This window comes from Stenella coeruleoalba (genome assembly GCF_951394435.1).
Source record: "Stenella coeruleoalba genome assembly, chromosome: 4".
Taxonomy (NCBI): domain Eukaryota; kingdom Metazoa; phylum Chordata; class Mammalia; order Artiodactyla; family Delphinidae; genus Stenella; species Stenella coeruleoalba.
Genome location: NC_137149.1, coordinates 133,927,335 through 133,941,108, shown reverse-complemented (window position 1 = coordinate 133,941,108; position 13,774 = coordinate 133,927,335). Strand labels below are relative to the sequence as shown.

The following is a 13,774-nucleotide window of genomic DNA, read 5'->3' as shown; positions in this document are numbered from 1 at the left end:
ACTGATGAAATATTTTCATCCTCAGAAGATCATAGTTTTATATATTGGAAAAACATATTAATTATAGAGAATAGCATATATGAATTTATAGGCAGAGCCTAAATAGAAATAATTTAGAGTGAGCTTACGGCAAGTAATTAATATGTTTCCTCGCTTTGGTACATAGTTGGCACTCGGTAAATATTTCTTGATTGCCTGACCCCAAACAAAGGTTTATAAATCCAAGATACAAGCAGAGACATACTCAGTAAGAAAACTTAGTAGAAAGATTTAGTCTGCTGAAAGATTGATAAAAATTTTCAAGAAATATAGCAAGAAAATGAGCATAGATTAATCAGCATAGATACTAAAGAAAAAATGACAGAAAATAGAGCAGCTATATTCAACAGGTAATAAAAGAATGAAAGTGAGGACTCAAAACTTGTGAGAATCTTGTACAACTAAGGACAATGTACACTATGCAGATTTATGGTGATAATTAGTACAGTTTAAAAGCTTGCTAACCTGGACTAATAATATATTTTTAAAACCAGAAACAATGTTTCTTTTGAGTCCTTCATGTATTAAAATGCAACTGAAATCAAAAGTCATTTATTTGTGTTGGGTATTAAAGCACAAAAGAGGTGAGTCAAATGCAGACCTTACCCTTAAAAAGCAACAACCTACTGAAGCATTAAGAAAAGTACTAAAATAATTTTAAACATGGAAAAATATCTGAAGTGCTAAAAAATGCCCAGAGGGTCAAAAAGAGAAGTTCTCAACCACACTGAGGTGAGTAGAAAAAGCTTCATGAATGATGTTAAAACTCTGGGTGTTAATTTAGTGACTGATGGTTTGAATTTGCTACCCCAAAGCAAAAACAAACAAACAAAGAAAACAACACAAGGACCATAACAGAAATCCTTAAAAGGAAGCCAAGTTTTGAGAAACCCAGGACAGCAGTTGAAATGTTCCAAATCAGGGTAAGCAACCAAAGAACAAGATACAGATTTCAATCAAAACACACATATAAGCACACAGAAACCAAGCCACAGATTATATACAGTGAATAGTGAAAACAACCAGAGAATGTTCTACCAAGCAGCAGGAAAATATGTCCTAGAAACTGGAGAAAAGTCAATGAAAACAAACACATTTAGGAATGAGAAGATGGAATTAGCACAAAAAACATTAAATATCTATTATAAATATTCTTCATATGTTCAATAAGGTAGAAGAAAGATGAACATGATGAGGAGATAAAGATATAAAAAAGACCCAAATCAAACTTCTGAAATGAAAAGTATACTGAATGGGATTAACAACTAATTTTATATGGGTTAATAAAAGACATTTTTTCTCAATTCTTAATCACTTTAAAAAAAATGACTGTTTTAATCAAAAATAATTTCAATTCATTGTGGCATTACAGCATATGTAGAAATAAAATATATGGCCACAATAGCACAAAGAATGAGATGGGGAAAACAGAAGCACACTGTTGTATGGCTCGTATACTACACATGAAGTGGTACAATATTATTTGAAGGTAGATTGTGATAAGTTAGAGATGTATATTGTAAACCCTAGAGCAACCACTAAGTAATAAAAGAAAGAGGTACAGCTAGTAAACCAATAGTGGAGATAAAAACAGAACCATTTTTGTAAAAACTCAAATCATTCAACTATGTCAGCGAAAGAAGAGAAAAACAAAGAACAGATGAGATAAATACATAACAAATAGCAAGAGATTAAATTTAAACACAACAATATTGAGAGTGAAATTAAATGGAAAAGTTCTAAATGCCCCAACTAAAAGAGATTGTCAGATTAGATAAAAAAGCAAGACCCAACTTTATGGTGTCTATAGGAAACACTCTTAAAACATAAAGACACAGAGGTTAAAAATAAAAGGATGAAAGAAGATATACCACGCATCCACGTATCAAAGAAAGCCGGAGTGACTAAATTAAAATCAGACAAAGCAGATTTTAGAACAAAGAATACCAGGAATAAGAGAGACATTTCATTATGTTAAAGGGGTCATTTCATCAATATGGTTTAATAATCCATAAAGAAAAGCAAGGAATTAATTGCCATAAAAATTAGAATAGTCCTTACCTGTAGGGGAGAGGGAAAGGGTTATGGTTGGAAAAGACAATTTTGCAATGTTATATTTCTTTACTTGAGTATTCACTTTTTAAGTTATTTAAATTTTATGCAATTTTCTGCATCAGTATTTCATCTCACAATTAAAGGTATATTTTTTAAAATTTATGTTAATTTAGGTAATGTGAGATAGATATGAAAACTAAGAAAGCTAAGCTCAGGCTAGTTCTGAGGCAGCTGTCATCAGAACATGGCAGAGATTCTAACTGAATCTATTTAAAGAAACATAAAATGAATTGCAAAATACTGAAATTCATATAAAAATGGGGGAAAAAACCCCTACACAATAGCCCCATGTGTTCAAGAAAGCCAGTACTCATAAAATCTTCATTGAAGTTTCCCAATATTAATCACAAAAGAATCTTTCATCAATAGGTTAAAAGTTTGTATGAAATATTGAGCTCAAGTAAAACCACAAGAAAATTTAAATGTTTATACTAATAAGCTCCATAAGAGAAGGGACTTTTCTGTTTTATTCATAACTATATGCCTACTGTGTACAGTTAGGGTGACAAACTGTCTTAGTTTGCCCAGGACACAGGACTTGTAGTGCTAAAGTCAGGACATTCCCAGATAAACCAGGATGGTTGGTCTCCCTGTCATACTGTCATGCATATTAAACAATAAATATAGAATTAATAGGTGATATTCTAAACTACACCTTTAGTCATTCATTCAGCAATACTGAATGCTTTATTACAAGTCAGAAAGAGGCAGCTAGGGTACAATAATGAATAAGCTAAAACCCTTGCCCTCAAATAGGGGGGAAGCCAAACAAATAAACAAACAATTACATTACTAACAGTGCTGCTAATAATTAAGATACAAAACATAGGAGAAGACGATTCTGGCACATTAGGGTTGGTGGAGTGAAAAATTTAAAGTTTGATTTGGGACATATGACTATACTGACATGTTAAGTTCCAACAATAAATGATAAATCAAACTGTCAGGTAGAAAGAAGAAATGAATATAGGAGAAGATAAGATTCGAGAAGAACGAAGTAAGTTCAATTTGAGATATATTAAGTTTGTGGCACCAACAGCAGAAATCAGACTGGCATGAAGCAATAAAAGTCAGTCTATTTTTTGAGAAAGAAGGTGGGAGGCGTGGGATAAAGGACAAGTTCTGCAGCCACAACAACTGTACAAAGCAAGCAGGGCATTCTTCACATAAAAGCAATAGCTAGATCTTTGAAACATACTCATCTTCAGGGACATCAACATTTATATAGCAATCACATATATATTTTATTTAAACTTAAATACAGAATTCCCTGAAATGGTCTCCCTAAATTCTGAATGGCTAATAAGATAAAACCATTATTGCCGGCATAAGCACATAGGCAGGAGTACAAGACCATGGACAGCTCATGCTTCTGTGGCAGATAAAACTAACTGCTTTCCCATCAAAGAAGAAATTTAGCAAAGAATATATTAAGAACCACTGTCACCCAGCCTAGATAACTAACATAGAACCAGGACAGATAACTAATATATGCTAACATGGGGTACCATTTGTTATTTAAATCAAGCTCAAAAAGCAATGAAATACTCCTTAGCACAATAATGCCAGGAGCAGTCACATTATTAAAAGGACTATGTTTTTATCATATCTTACTAGGCTGGTCGTTTATGGGAAAGCTTTGCTTTAATGAGATAAGATTTGCTTGCTTCTCAGATAATTTGCAAGAAAATCAGGAGCAGCTGTCACTAATCTGGAATCAGACTATCCATTATCTCTCCCACTCATGAAATCAGAGCAGCTGAGTCCTATTCCTTTCCGGCTGCAGATCCTGGGTAGAAATCCCTGATCAACTGGACAAAAGTCAAGGCAATGAAGTTTGAAAATTAATGTGGAAAGAATTTTCTGAGGAAAATATGAAGACAACACACTGGAGGACTGACCAAGCAGCCTACAGTAAGAGGAAAATGGTAATTAGAATAGAAAGGTTGAGAATAAAGAGTATCTGCACCTTTCTTTTGAAGTTCTAAGACTAAGATCTTCTCCTCTTGTGTAATTCAAGGTAACAAGTAAATTACATAAAGTCCCAACATCGTTTTTCCTACATCATACTCTACAAAATTTCCCTGACCCTTAAATAAGTGTGTATACTTCTGTATAGTCCAGTGTTACTGACCTCAAAGAGGTGTAAAGCAGAATGTACATAGGAAAGAGGTAACAGCTACTTTTAAATTATCTTGCCAGGGAATCCTGTAGAGAAATGACTAAAGAAACACCTATAACCTCTATTGATTATCATTATTACCATGTCAGTGCTGAGTATTACTAAAACAGGGTTCTATAGGATGCAGCTGCTCAAAGTTCCCAAATATGGAATTTCCTAGTTTCCTTCATAGGTCAACAAGGCACAATTCTATAAAACAGTAAAAGAAGGGCCTTGCAAACCCCAGTTACTGATCTCTAAGCAAAGTTCACACAAGTCAAATTATGAGTTTTTAATTCTGCTATATGTAACTCATAAGATTTTTTTAAACTTTCTTTCAAGAATTATTGTTTATTTCTTTTACATACGTGTTAAGGTACTGAGCTAAAAACTGAGACTAACACAGTTGAGATCTTGGTTATTGCCCTCAATAATCTCACATTTTAATGTGGCGGCCAGATAAGTTAACAGATAATTACAATATAGTATCAAGGTGCTTTGAGTCATTAGGAGTCAAAGAAGAAAGACCTGAGACAGAGTGGAGCCAAAAAACAACTTCACTTTACCCAAGTCTCAAAGAATAAGTAGGAATTAGCCAAGTAAGGAAAGAAAAGAGAGATACTCAGCAAAGGTAGCAGCAGGTACAAAGGCATGGAGGTGAATGAACATGAATTTATAGACAATGCAAAGTTGGAATTGCTGATATGTAGGTTAAGTGCTGGTGGAGGTGTGGTGCCTGGAAGGATCAGGTTAAGTGAGAGACCAGGTTAGGGATCATGAAGAATCTCATGCAGCATGTTAAGGAGTTCAGATTTTAACCTTAGTGTTAAAAGGAATTTTTTAAACAAATAACATAATTATATCTTAGGAAGATTACATTAGCCATAAGACAGAAGTTGTTAGAGGCTGAAACAGAGAAACCAGTAATATTTTATTGGTTAATTTCAGAATAAAAATAAGAAATCCCAAACTAAGTCAAGGGCAGTTAAATGAAGAAAGGGAACCAGTTTGAGAGAGAATGAGAAGAGAAAATCAATAAGTTCTAATGATCAATGGGAGTGACCAGTCAGAGGAAAAAAAAAGGAGTCTAAAATAATTCCAAAGCTAAAAGTTTATAAGCAACTGACAGGGCATTTTTTTTCAAAGGGGTCTGTGATGGTAGGGAAAATGATAAGTTCAGACACCTGGAATTTCAGATGCCAGAGACCACCCAGGGACAGATGTCCAAAAGAAGTAATTGGCAATGCAAAGGCCTGATGATCAGGAGAAAGCTCATCTTAGAGATATGAATCACCTGTATCTCTAAAGACTGTTAGGGAGTCATGAGAATCAGAATATAGATAGCAGTTGAAGCTATGGATTTGAATGAAAAAGTAAACATGAGAAAAGCAACAAGCAAAGGATGGGAAGTACAGTGTATAAACATTTAAAAGGTATTTAGAAAAATAAAAACCTTTAAAGAAGACTATGGAGGGTTGGTTGAAGAGTGGAAAAATGATACCAGATTCAGCATTTAACAAATGTTTACTAGGTCCCAACCATGTATCAGGCACTGTTCCAAGACAATCGTTGGAAAAAGAACCAGGAAAAAATGATGTTACAGACACCAAGAGAAGAAATATCTCTAAAAAGACAATGGTCGGTTGTGTCAAAATAAAATAATGATTGAAAAGTATCATAAGTGTTAGCATTTTCGGTGGTCGTCGGTGGCTAATAAATTGGTAGGGAGTTAATGCTTATAAGGACTCAGCTGCATTAAATAAAGACACATAATAAGCTCCAAGAACACTGATATCAATAGCAGAAGCTGAAAAGCAGTAAAATTCAAGATTAAAACAATGACAAATGACAAATTTGTACTCCAAAGAAACTTAAATCAACCGAATACCCTAATCTCCTCAAACATGTTAACAAAATAGTGGATCTTGGCATTTGTTTAAAAATACAGGAACAGTATGACAATAGGGAAAATGCAGGCTAACAAGGGAAAAAGTGTAATTTGGATGGTATTAAGCCCCACAAAAATCATCAGATTAGAAAAAGCAGAAAGCAAATTAGAAGTATTTATTAAAAGTCACCCCCAGCCACTAAAATTGCTAACAAATGAGAGCAAATAATTACTTAAATTATCCATTCCCACCCCACCTCTCAAAGAGTACAGCTTTTCTTTACACAATGTGGGATAAACAGGCTCTCGTTAAGTATATTGAAAAAGATGGGTATGGTAAGATAGGAAGCATCTACCTGAAAAAATACATGGGACTATCTTTAAAAGGTATTCCAAAACAGAAATATAAAAGTTATATCTCAGTAAATTAACGTTTCTCTGGTTAGTTAGGAAAGGTGTGTGAGGCAGGCAGGATTACAAAGAAAAGAGACAGAAAGCGGTAAGAAGTACACAGGAGATTTGGAGACTCACATAGTAAACGGGACCAGGAAATAAAAATCCTAGATCTAATCTGTACCATTTAAAGTATGATGTGGACAGCCACTGTAAAATCAAGTCTTCGCCACACGCTTACTGGCCTTGTGAAATGCGACAAATTATTTTACCAGTTATCATCTGTAAAATAAGGATAGTATTTTCCCTGCCTACTTCATGTGTTATACTTATGAATTGGTACTACAGTGTTTTAACTCAGGCGCTCAGAAGCGGAGCAGGCTGAAAGTGAGGCGCCTGTTACAGAAGGCTTGCCTTTCTCTACACCTTACCTGTTGCCTGCTGCTTCAGGAAAGGTACCTGGTAGGATCCAGGACCCACATGATCCTCAGTGCTGCCAGCTTCAGCCAATCTAAGCACACGGGGAGCCCGAGCATACATAATGGAGTGGGGGGAAGGGTGGGCGGCTGCAAAGGGATTAAAAACAGGGAGGCTAGAAGAGATGTGGAGCAAAAAGAAGCCGTCAACAATTTCAGGAGGCCTGGGAAAAACTTCTGTAAATGGAGGTGCTAGCGCAGGGGCTATCGCCCCACCTGCTCATTGGTGTCAGAATACTCCCAGGTCGATTTCTAGCCGCGTAGAAAACTGAAAAGGAGCATGAGCACAGAGATGTCTTCCCGCAGGTTCATCCCTTCACCAACCGAGAGCGGAAGCGCTCCTCCAAGGAAGGAGGTTAAATAGTAGGCGCCCACCCCTCCGCTTCCGGAGCTGGCTCCGCCCGTTTCTTTCCACCCGGAAGTCTCTGGGAGAGAGGTTCAAGCGCTTTTCCCTGGCCGAGCCCTGGGAGCATGCGCACCGAGCTGCACGCCTTCCCCACTCGCTCCGCCCCGCGCTCTCGGCGTCCTCAAGCAGAGGGCGGGGCCGAGGCCAGCTGCTCCTTTTATCGCGTTGCATCGCGATTCAGAAAAGCTCTAGAAAACGCTTTGGAAGGCGTTAGGGGTAATTTGACCATGGTCCATTTCCCCTTTAAGTCAGGGCGGCTGGGAAGAGACTAGCAACTACTGTGAGAGAAAAGCCTAAGTGCAAAGGGAAATGCTTCCGCAGCCTCATCCCCAACTCCTACCACGACTATACTCGCACCCCAGGGGGAAAGCACTCTGACTTTATCCCATAGATAGTCCAAAGGGTGCTAAGAGAAACCCAGAAGGTGGTGGTGACAAGAAACAGAGAACCGGGGGAAGGAGACGAAAAACTCACCAACCGAAGCAATGCAAATCCAGGTAACTGAAAGCTGCTCCTGTTGTCAGATACCAGGCAACGGCAGCATTGATTTATTACATTGTGTATAAGTAGAGCAAAGACCTTGAAAAAGCCCAGTCCACCCCACTAAACCAAGGAGTCTCTTAACCTTAGGCGAAAGAAACCAGGATTCTTCAAAGGCCTTAAGGAGTCTATGTCAGAATCCACCTAAAAGTTGTCTCAGGATATTTTTGTTTTTTCCCAGCAAGGAGTCCATCCAGATTCTAACCATTCTAAAGGCTTAAACGAATCCTATCCTATCTTGACCATGCCTTACCCCCAAATGAGCTACAGTACTTTAATGTGTTCCTACTACAAATTTGTACTTATTTATACTCTGGAGGATACGATTCAGTACTCAATTCTGTGGGTCATTTATTGTGGCTTAATTGTTCCATATATGTTAGAATGCTCTCCATACAAGCCTTACCTGCCTCTCAAGAATGTATCTGTCGTACGTTTTTTCCTACCCAGTAGCTTCCTGAATAATCATTTAGTCACTTAAAAAACGCTTACTGGCATATGCCGTAGGTTCAGTATCCTGCTAAGTTATGGGGATACAAAGATATAAGAAAGTCTTCATCCTCAAGGGTTCTATATCTAATGGAAAAAGAGACGTGTGTAATTCATAACAAGAGATGACAAGAGAGATGAATAAAATGATAAGAAAAATATTACAGTACTTTGGATACCTCCTCTTCCTACTAAGAAACTAGATACTCAACTATATGGGGACCCCAAAAAGCAAATTCAGATGCCAGCCATTTTGCTGTAGGCACTGGTGAAGGCTCTCACATCCTCCTTCTGGCTTTTCACATCTGCAACAGTCTAGATTACTCTTTCCTGGGGTAGAGTTGGTTTTGAGACTGGAAATGGAAGTGGTAAAGCAGGCTTTATATGCTTTCTGTCTGATCTGATTTTTGTCCACTGGACCTAACCTAACTTAGACAAAAGGAGCTCTTCATAGGTGTATCCTAGTTTATTTACAGATCTCTAAAGGGGAGTTTGTAGCCTTAAGACCTAGGTATCACCTAGAAATGTAGAATTTCTTTATGTTGCCTGACTCCTCAGTCCATGTTCTTTCCTCAGCGACTTCACAGAGAGGGGTAGCTGATCAATGGCAGGACTCCAGCGTTTCTGGGCCTTGTGGCCAGATCCCATCTAAATATCACACCACTGAGGTACAACCTCTACATTCTTTGATTTTGTAACACTTCGTCTCTAAGGATTCTGTGTTCCTTGCAAAAGGCTTTTCTTTGAAAAGTTTTTAGTGTGAAAATCCTTCCTCTATTTCCTTGAATTACTGTGGCCGTTCTTCTGTTTACCCTTCCCAGCTATTATTTCCCTCTTATGGTTCAGTAACCAGAATGGTACACAGTATTTAAGAATTGGAAAATATTTTTAAATGAGAACAGCAACCTTTTTAATTATCTCTCAGTGTGGTAAATATTTCTTAAATAGTTTAGAATGAGTGTACTGCTAAAAAAAATTAAAATGTTAACACAGTATTATAATTATTTATGAATACAAAATAAAGAATTTGGTTCAGCATTTCTCAGTTCCTGCAAAATAGTTTTAATGTTAATCAACCACACTGTACAACCATTTCCATAGTATTAGTAAGAGATGGAAACTGTGTTTGAACTCAGGTTTATTTGACTGCAAAATTTGGGTTCTTTCCGTTTCTCTGTGCTGGCTCCCACAAGAATAAACTTTAAAAATAAAGCTTGAGGGGTGTGAATTTGCTTTAAGTAGAGTTAAATACCTTATAAATATTATAAAACTGAATTGTTTTTGAAACTAATTTCTACAACCCATTATGACTTACTGGTTTTCCATTGTTTTGCTTTTTGTAAAAAAAAAAAAAAAATCAAGCAATGGTAATAAATCATTTGGCATTTATCAAAATCAAATGAATATACTTTGTCAGTGTTATTAGAGGTCACGTTGTAAAGTGATATGCACTCAAGTTAAAATGGTAAAATTTTTCATTTATATGATTTGAAGCTTACAAAATATATTTTATGTTCATTACTTTGTTTAATATAAATTTATGTTTCTTTAAATTGCAGATTTGATATTCTGAAATCATGAAATGTGTTTTTTTAATTTATTTTTTATTGAAGTATACTTGATTTACAATGTTGTGTTAATTTCTGCTCTACAGCAAAGTGACTCAGTTACACATATATACATTCTTTTGTATATTTTTTCCATTATGGTTCATCTCAGGATATACGATAGGACCTTGTTGTTTATCCATTCTGTATGTAATAGTTTGCATCTACTAGCCCCAAACTCCCAGTCCATCCCTCCCCTAATCCCCTCCTCTTGGCAACCACAGGTCTGTTCTCTATATCTGTGAGCCTGCTCCTGTTTCATAGATAGGTTCCTTTGTTCCGTATTTTAGATTCCACATATAAATGACATCATATGTCTTTCTCTTTCTGACTTACTTCACTTAGTATGGTAAGCTCTAGTTGCATCCATGTTGCTGCAAATGGCATTATTTTGTTATTTTTTATGGCTGAGTAGTAGTCCATTGTATATATGTACCACATCTTCTTTATCCATTCATCTCAATGGACATTTAGGTTGTTTCCATGTCTTGGCTACTGTGAATAGTGCTGCTGTGAACACTGGGGTGCATGTATCTTTTTGAATTATAGTTTTGTCCATATATATGCCCAGGAATGAGATTGCTGGATCATGTGATACTTCTATTTTTAGTTTTCTGAGGAACCTCCATACTGTTTTCCATAGTGGCTGCACCAACTTACATTTCCACCAACAGTGTAGGAAGGTTCCCTTTTCTCCATACCTTCTCCAGCATTTGTTATTTGTAGACATTTTAATGATAGCCATTCTGACTGGTGTGAGGTGGTACCTCATTGTAATTTTGATTTTCATTTCATGAAGTGTATTTTTTAAATTATACCATATTACCCAATGACCACCTGAGGTTTTATCACTGACATTCGTTGAGCACCTGCTATGTGCTAGCACTGTGTGAAGCACTTTACATCAATAATCTAAATCATTTCTCACATAACCCGTGAGGTAGGCTCTATTAATATGTCTGCTCTATTAATATGTCTACTCTATTAATATGATGAGGCTTAGAGCCATTAAATTTCTTATTCAATGTCACATAGTTAATGAATGATGGAGCTGAATTTAATGCTAGTCAGTTTGACTCTAGAACCTGTTTTCATAGCCATTATTTGGAAAATGCCCCCAACTGGGCTCTACTCCCACACCAAATAATCAATAGTTTTTTTTATCAACTCTTATTTGAGTGTGGCTGCATGTTTATTTATTTCTAAAAAAGAAAATCTAGAAGTATCTTTCAGAGGTGACGTGGTGGCTCCTTGATGGCAGGAAACTAGGATGCTGTATTGTGCTGCTCCATATCTTGATGTGCAGTTCCCATTCTTTTTGTTTTTTTTTTTTTTTTTGCGGTACGCGGGTCTCTCACTGTTGTGGCCTCTCCCGTTGCGGAGCACAGGCTCCAGATGCGCAGGCTCAGTGGCCATGGCTCACAGGCCCAGCCGCTCTGCGGCACGTGGGATCTTCCCGGACCGGGGCACGAACCCATGTCCCCTGCATCTGCAGGCGGACTCTCAACCACTGCGCCACCAGGGAAGCCCCCAGTTCCCATTCTTGAGATCTCTTCTGATCCAAAAATTATCTGCTGGAGCTCCAGCCATTATTAGGAGCAGGAAGGGAAAATAGAAGTATGCCCCCCCTCCTTTTCAAGGAGACTTCCTGGATGTAACACAGAAAATGTATGATTGCATTTCATTGGCCCAAACTATGTAAATAGGCACTTCTAGCTATAAAGGAGACTAGGCAATATAGCCCCTTTCTAGGTACCAGTTTCTGTTACTGAAGAGAAGGGAATCATTGTAAAGAAGAACACCTCTCAGTTTCATCCACAATCATCCTGTTGAAAAGCTTTCCCCTCCTTTGGTGTCCAAGGTACTCTACCCTCCAGATTCTCATTATACTTTCTTTTGACAGCACCTACTGTCTTCTCGATTGTTGTCTCACATTTTTCTTTTTTCTCCCATCCTCTTCTCTCTTTCTCCCTTGGTAATTTTATTCATTCTCATAAATCCTATATCCTCTTTGAGCTTCATGCATTTCCAAGTGTCTGCTTCACACTTAAATATAAGTGAACCACCAACATTTCAAATTAAATATTCCCAAACCTTAATTCATTTTCTCTGGAAAGCCTGATCATCCTCCTAATCTCCTGTTTCTGTTCAGAAGAGCAACATCCTCTCATACATTAGGCTTGAAACATCTTAGACTACTTCTACTTCTTGTGCTCCCACATCCAAGTTCTGTTGTTTCCACCTCTGGGATCTTTCTGCAATCCACCCTCTCACCCCATCTCACCCCTGTAATTTTGTTGATTTGGTCTATTGTAATGTCTCAACTGGAATTCCTTTTCCAGTCTCTCTATTACAATTTATCTCACATAGTGCAGTTGGGTTAATCTTCTAAGTATGATTTTGAGAATGCCACTCTCCTGCTCAGGAGTCTCCTATTGTTTACTGAATAAGTTTGGCATTGGGTGTTTCAAACAACCCAATATACCTTTCAATTCTTATGTCTTCCACTACTACCCATTCACACAAGTTACATATTGGTCACCTTGCCCTTTCCATCTCTGTGCTTTTGCTCAAGAATTTATCTCTGTCTGGAAATGCCCTCTCTTCAGTTGTTATCTATGAATGCTAAGCTCTTGAGAGCTTAATTCTTCACAGCATTTAGCATAGCACACTTTAAAGAGTACATTTTAAATGTTTGCTGAATTAATGTTTAAAAGGATAGTAAGATATAAAATGAAACACCAGCCAAACACTATGTATGTATCTCTATGTATAGTATCATGTCATCTGCAAACAGTGACAGTTTTACTTCTTTTTTTGCAATTTGGATTCCTTTCATTTCTCTTTCTTCTCTGATTGCTGTGGCTAAGACTTCCAGTACTGTGTTGAAGAAAAGTGGCAAGATTGGGCATCCTTGTCTTTTTTTTTTTTTTTTCTTTTGGTTTTCAGCACAATTTTATATCTTGTCAGAACAAAGAACATACATCAAATATGACAGGGGTACATTCCTTTAAGGTTTCAACAGAGATGTAGTTACAGTTTAGCAGGTACACAGTGAGCCAGCATGACCCTGTCATCTGGGAAGGGAACTTTATCTTCGAAAAAATACTAGCCTTAGCATGATAGAAAAGGAGGCATTACTCCTCTTCAAAGTGGACATTCCTTAATGGTTAAAGCTGAAAAATATTGTCTGTTTGACAGCCCATAAAGTTCAGGACAAAGCATGTATAAGCCAGAATGGCTTCCCCATACGTGAATATGAAAAAATGTTTTTTCCATTAATGTTAAAATAGTTCCTTTTCAATTCCTATTTTATTGAGTCATCATCAAAACGTACTGGATTTTGTCAAGAGGTTATTCTGCATTAGTTGAGATGATCATGTGGTTGTTCACCTTCACTCTGTTTATGTGTATATTATATTGATTAATTTCCTTATGTTGACCCACCATTGCATTCCTGGAATTAATCTGACTTGTTCCTGCTAATATGCTGTCAGGTTAGGTTTCCCAGTATTTTACTGAGTAGTTTTATGGGTATAGTCAAATAAGATTTTTTTTAAATTTATTTTGTCTGCCCCGGGTCTTAGTTGCGGCACCCAGGATCCTCATTGCAACATGCAGGATCTTTAGTTGTGGCATGTGGGATATTTTAGTTGTGGC

General features: G+C 37.0%; 1 protein-coding gene across 1 annotated transcript in view; it reads right to left on the bottom strand.

Moving 5' to 3' along the window:
* STPG2 (sperm tail PG-rich repeat containing 2) overlaps positions 1-7,610 on the bottom strand; it is a gene marked incomplete at its 3' end in the record, with an annotated part of 260,635 nt that extends 253,025 nt beyond the window's left edge. The window contains 1 exon segment of the mRNA XM_079920598.1: positions 7,028-7,610. Within this exon segment, the coding sequence (XP_079776724.1) occupies positions 7,028-7,136 (109 nt within the window). The 5' untranslated portion in view covers positions 7,137-7,610.
* Positions 7,611-13,774: the final 6,164 nt, after the last annotated feature.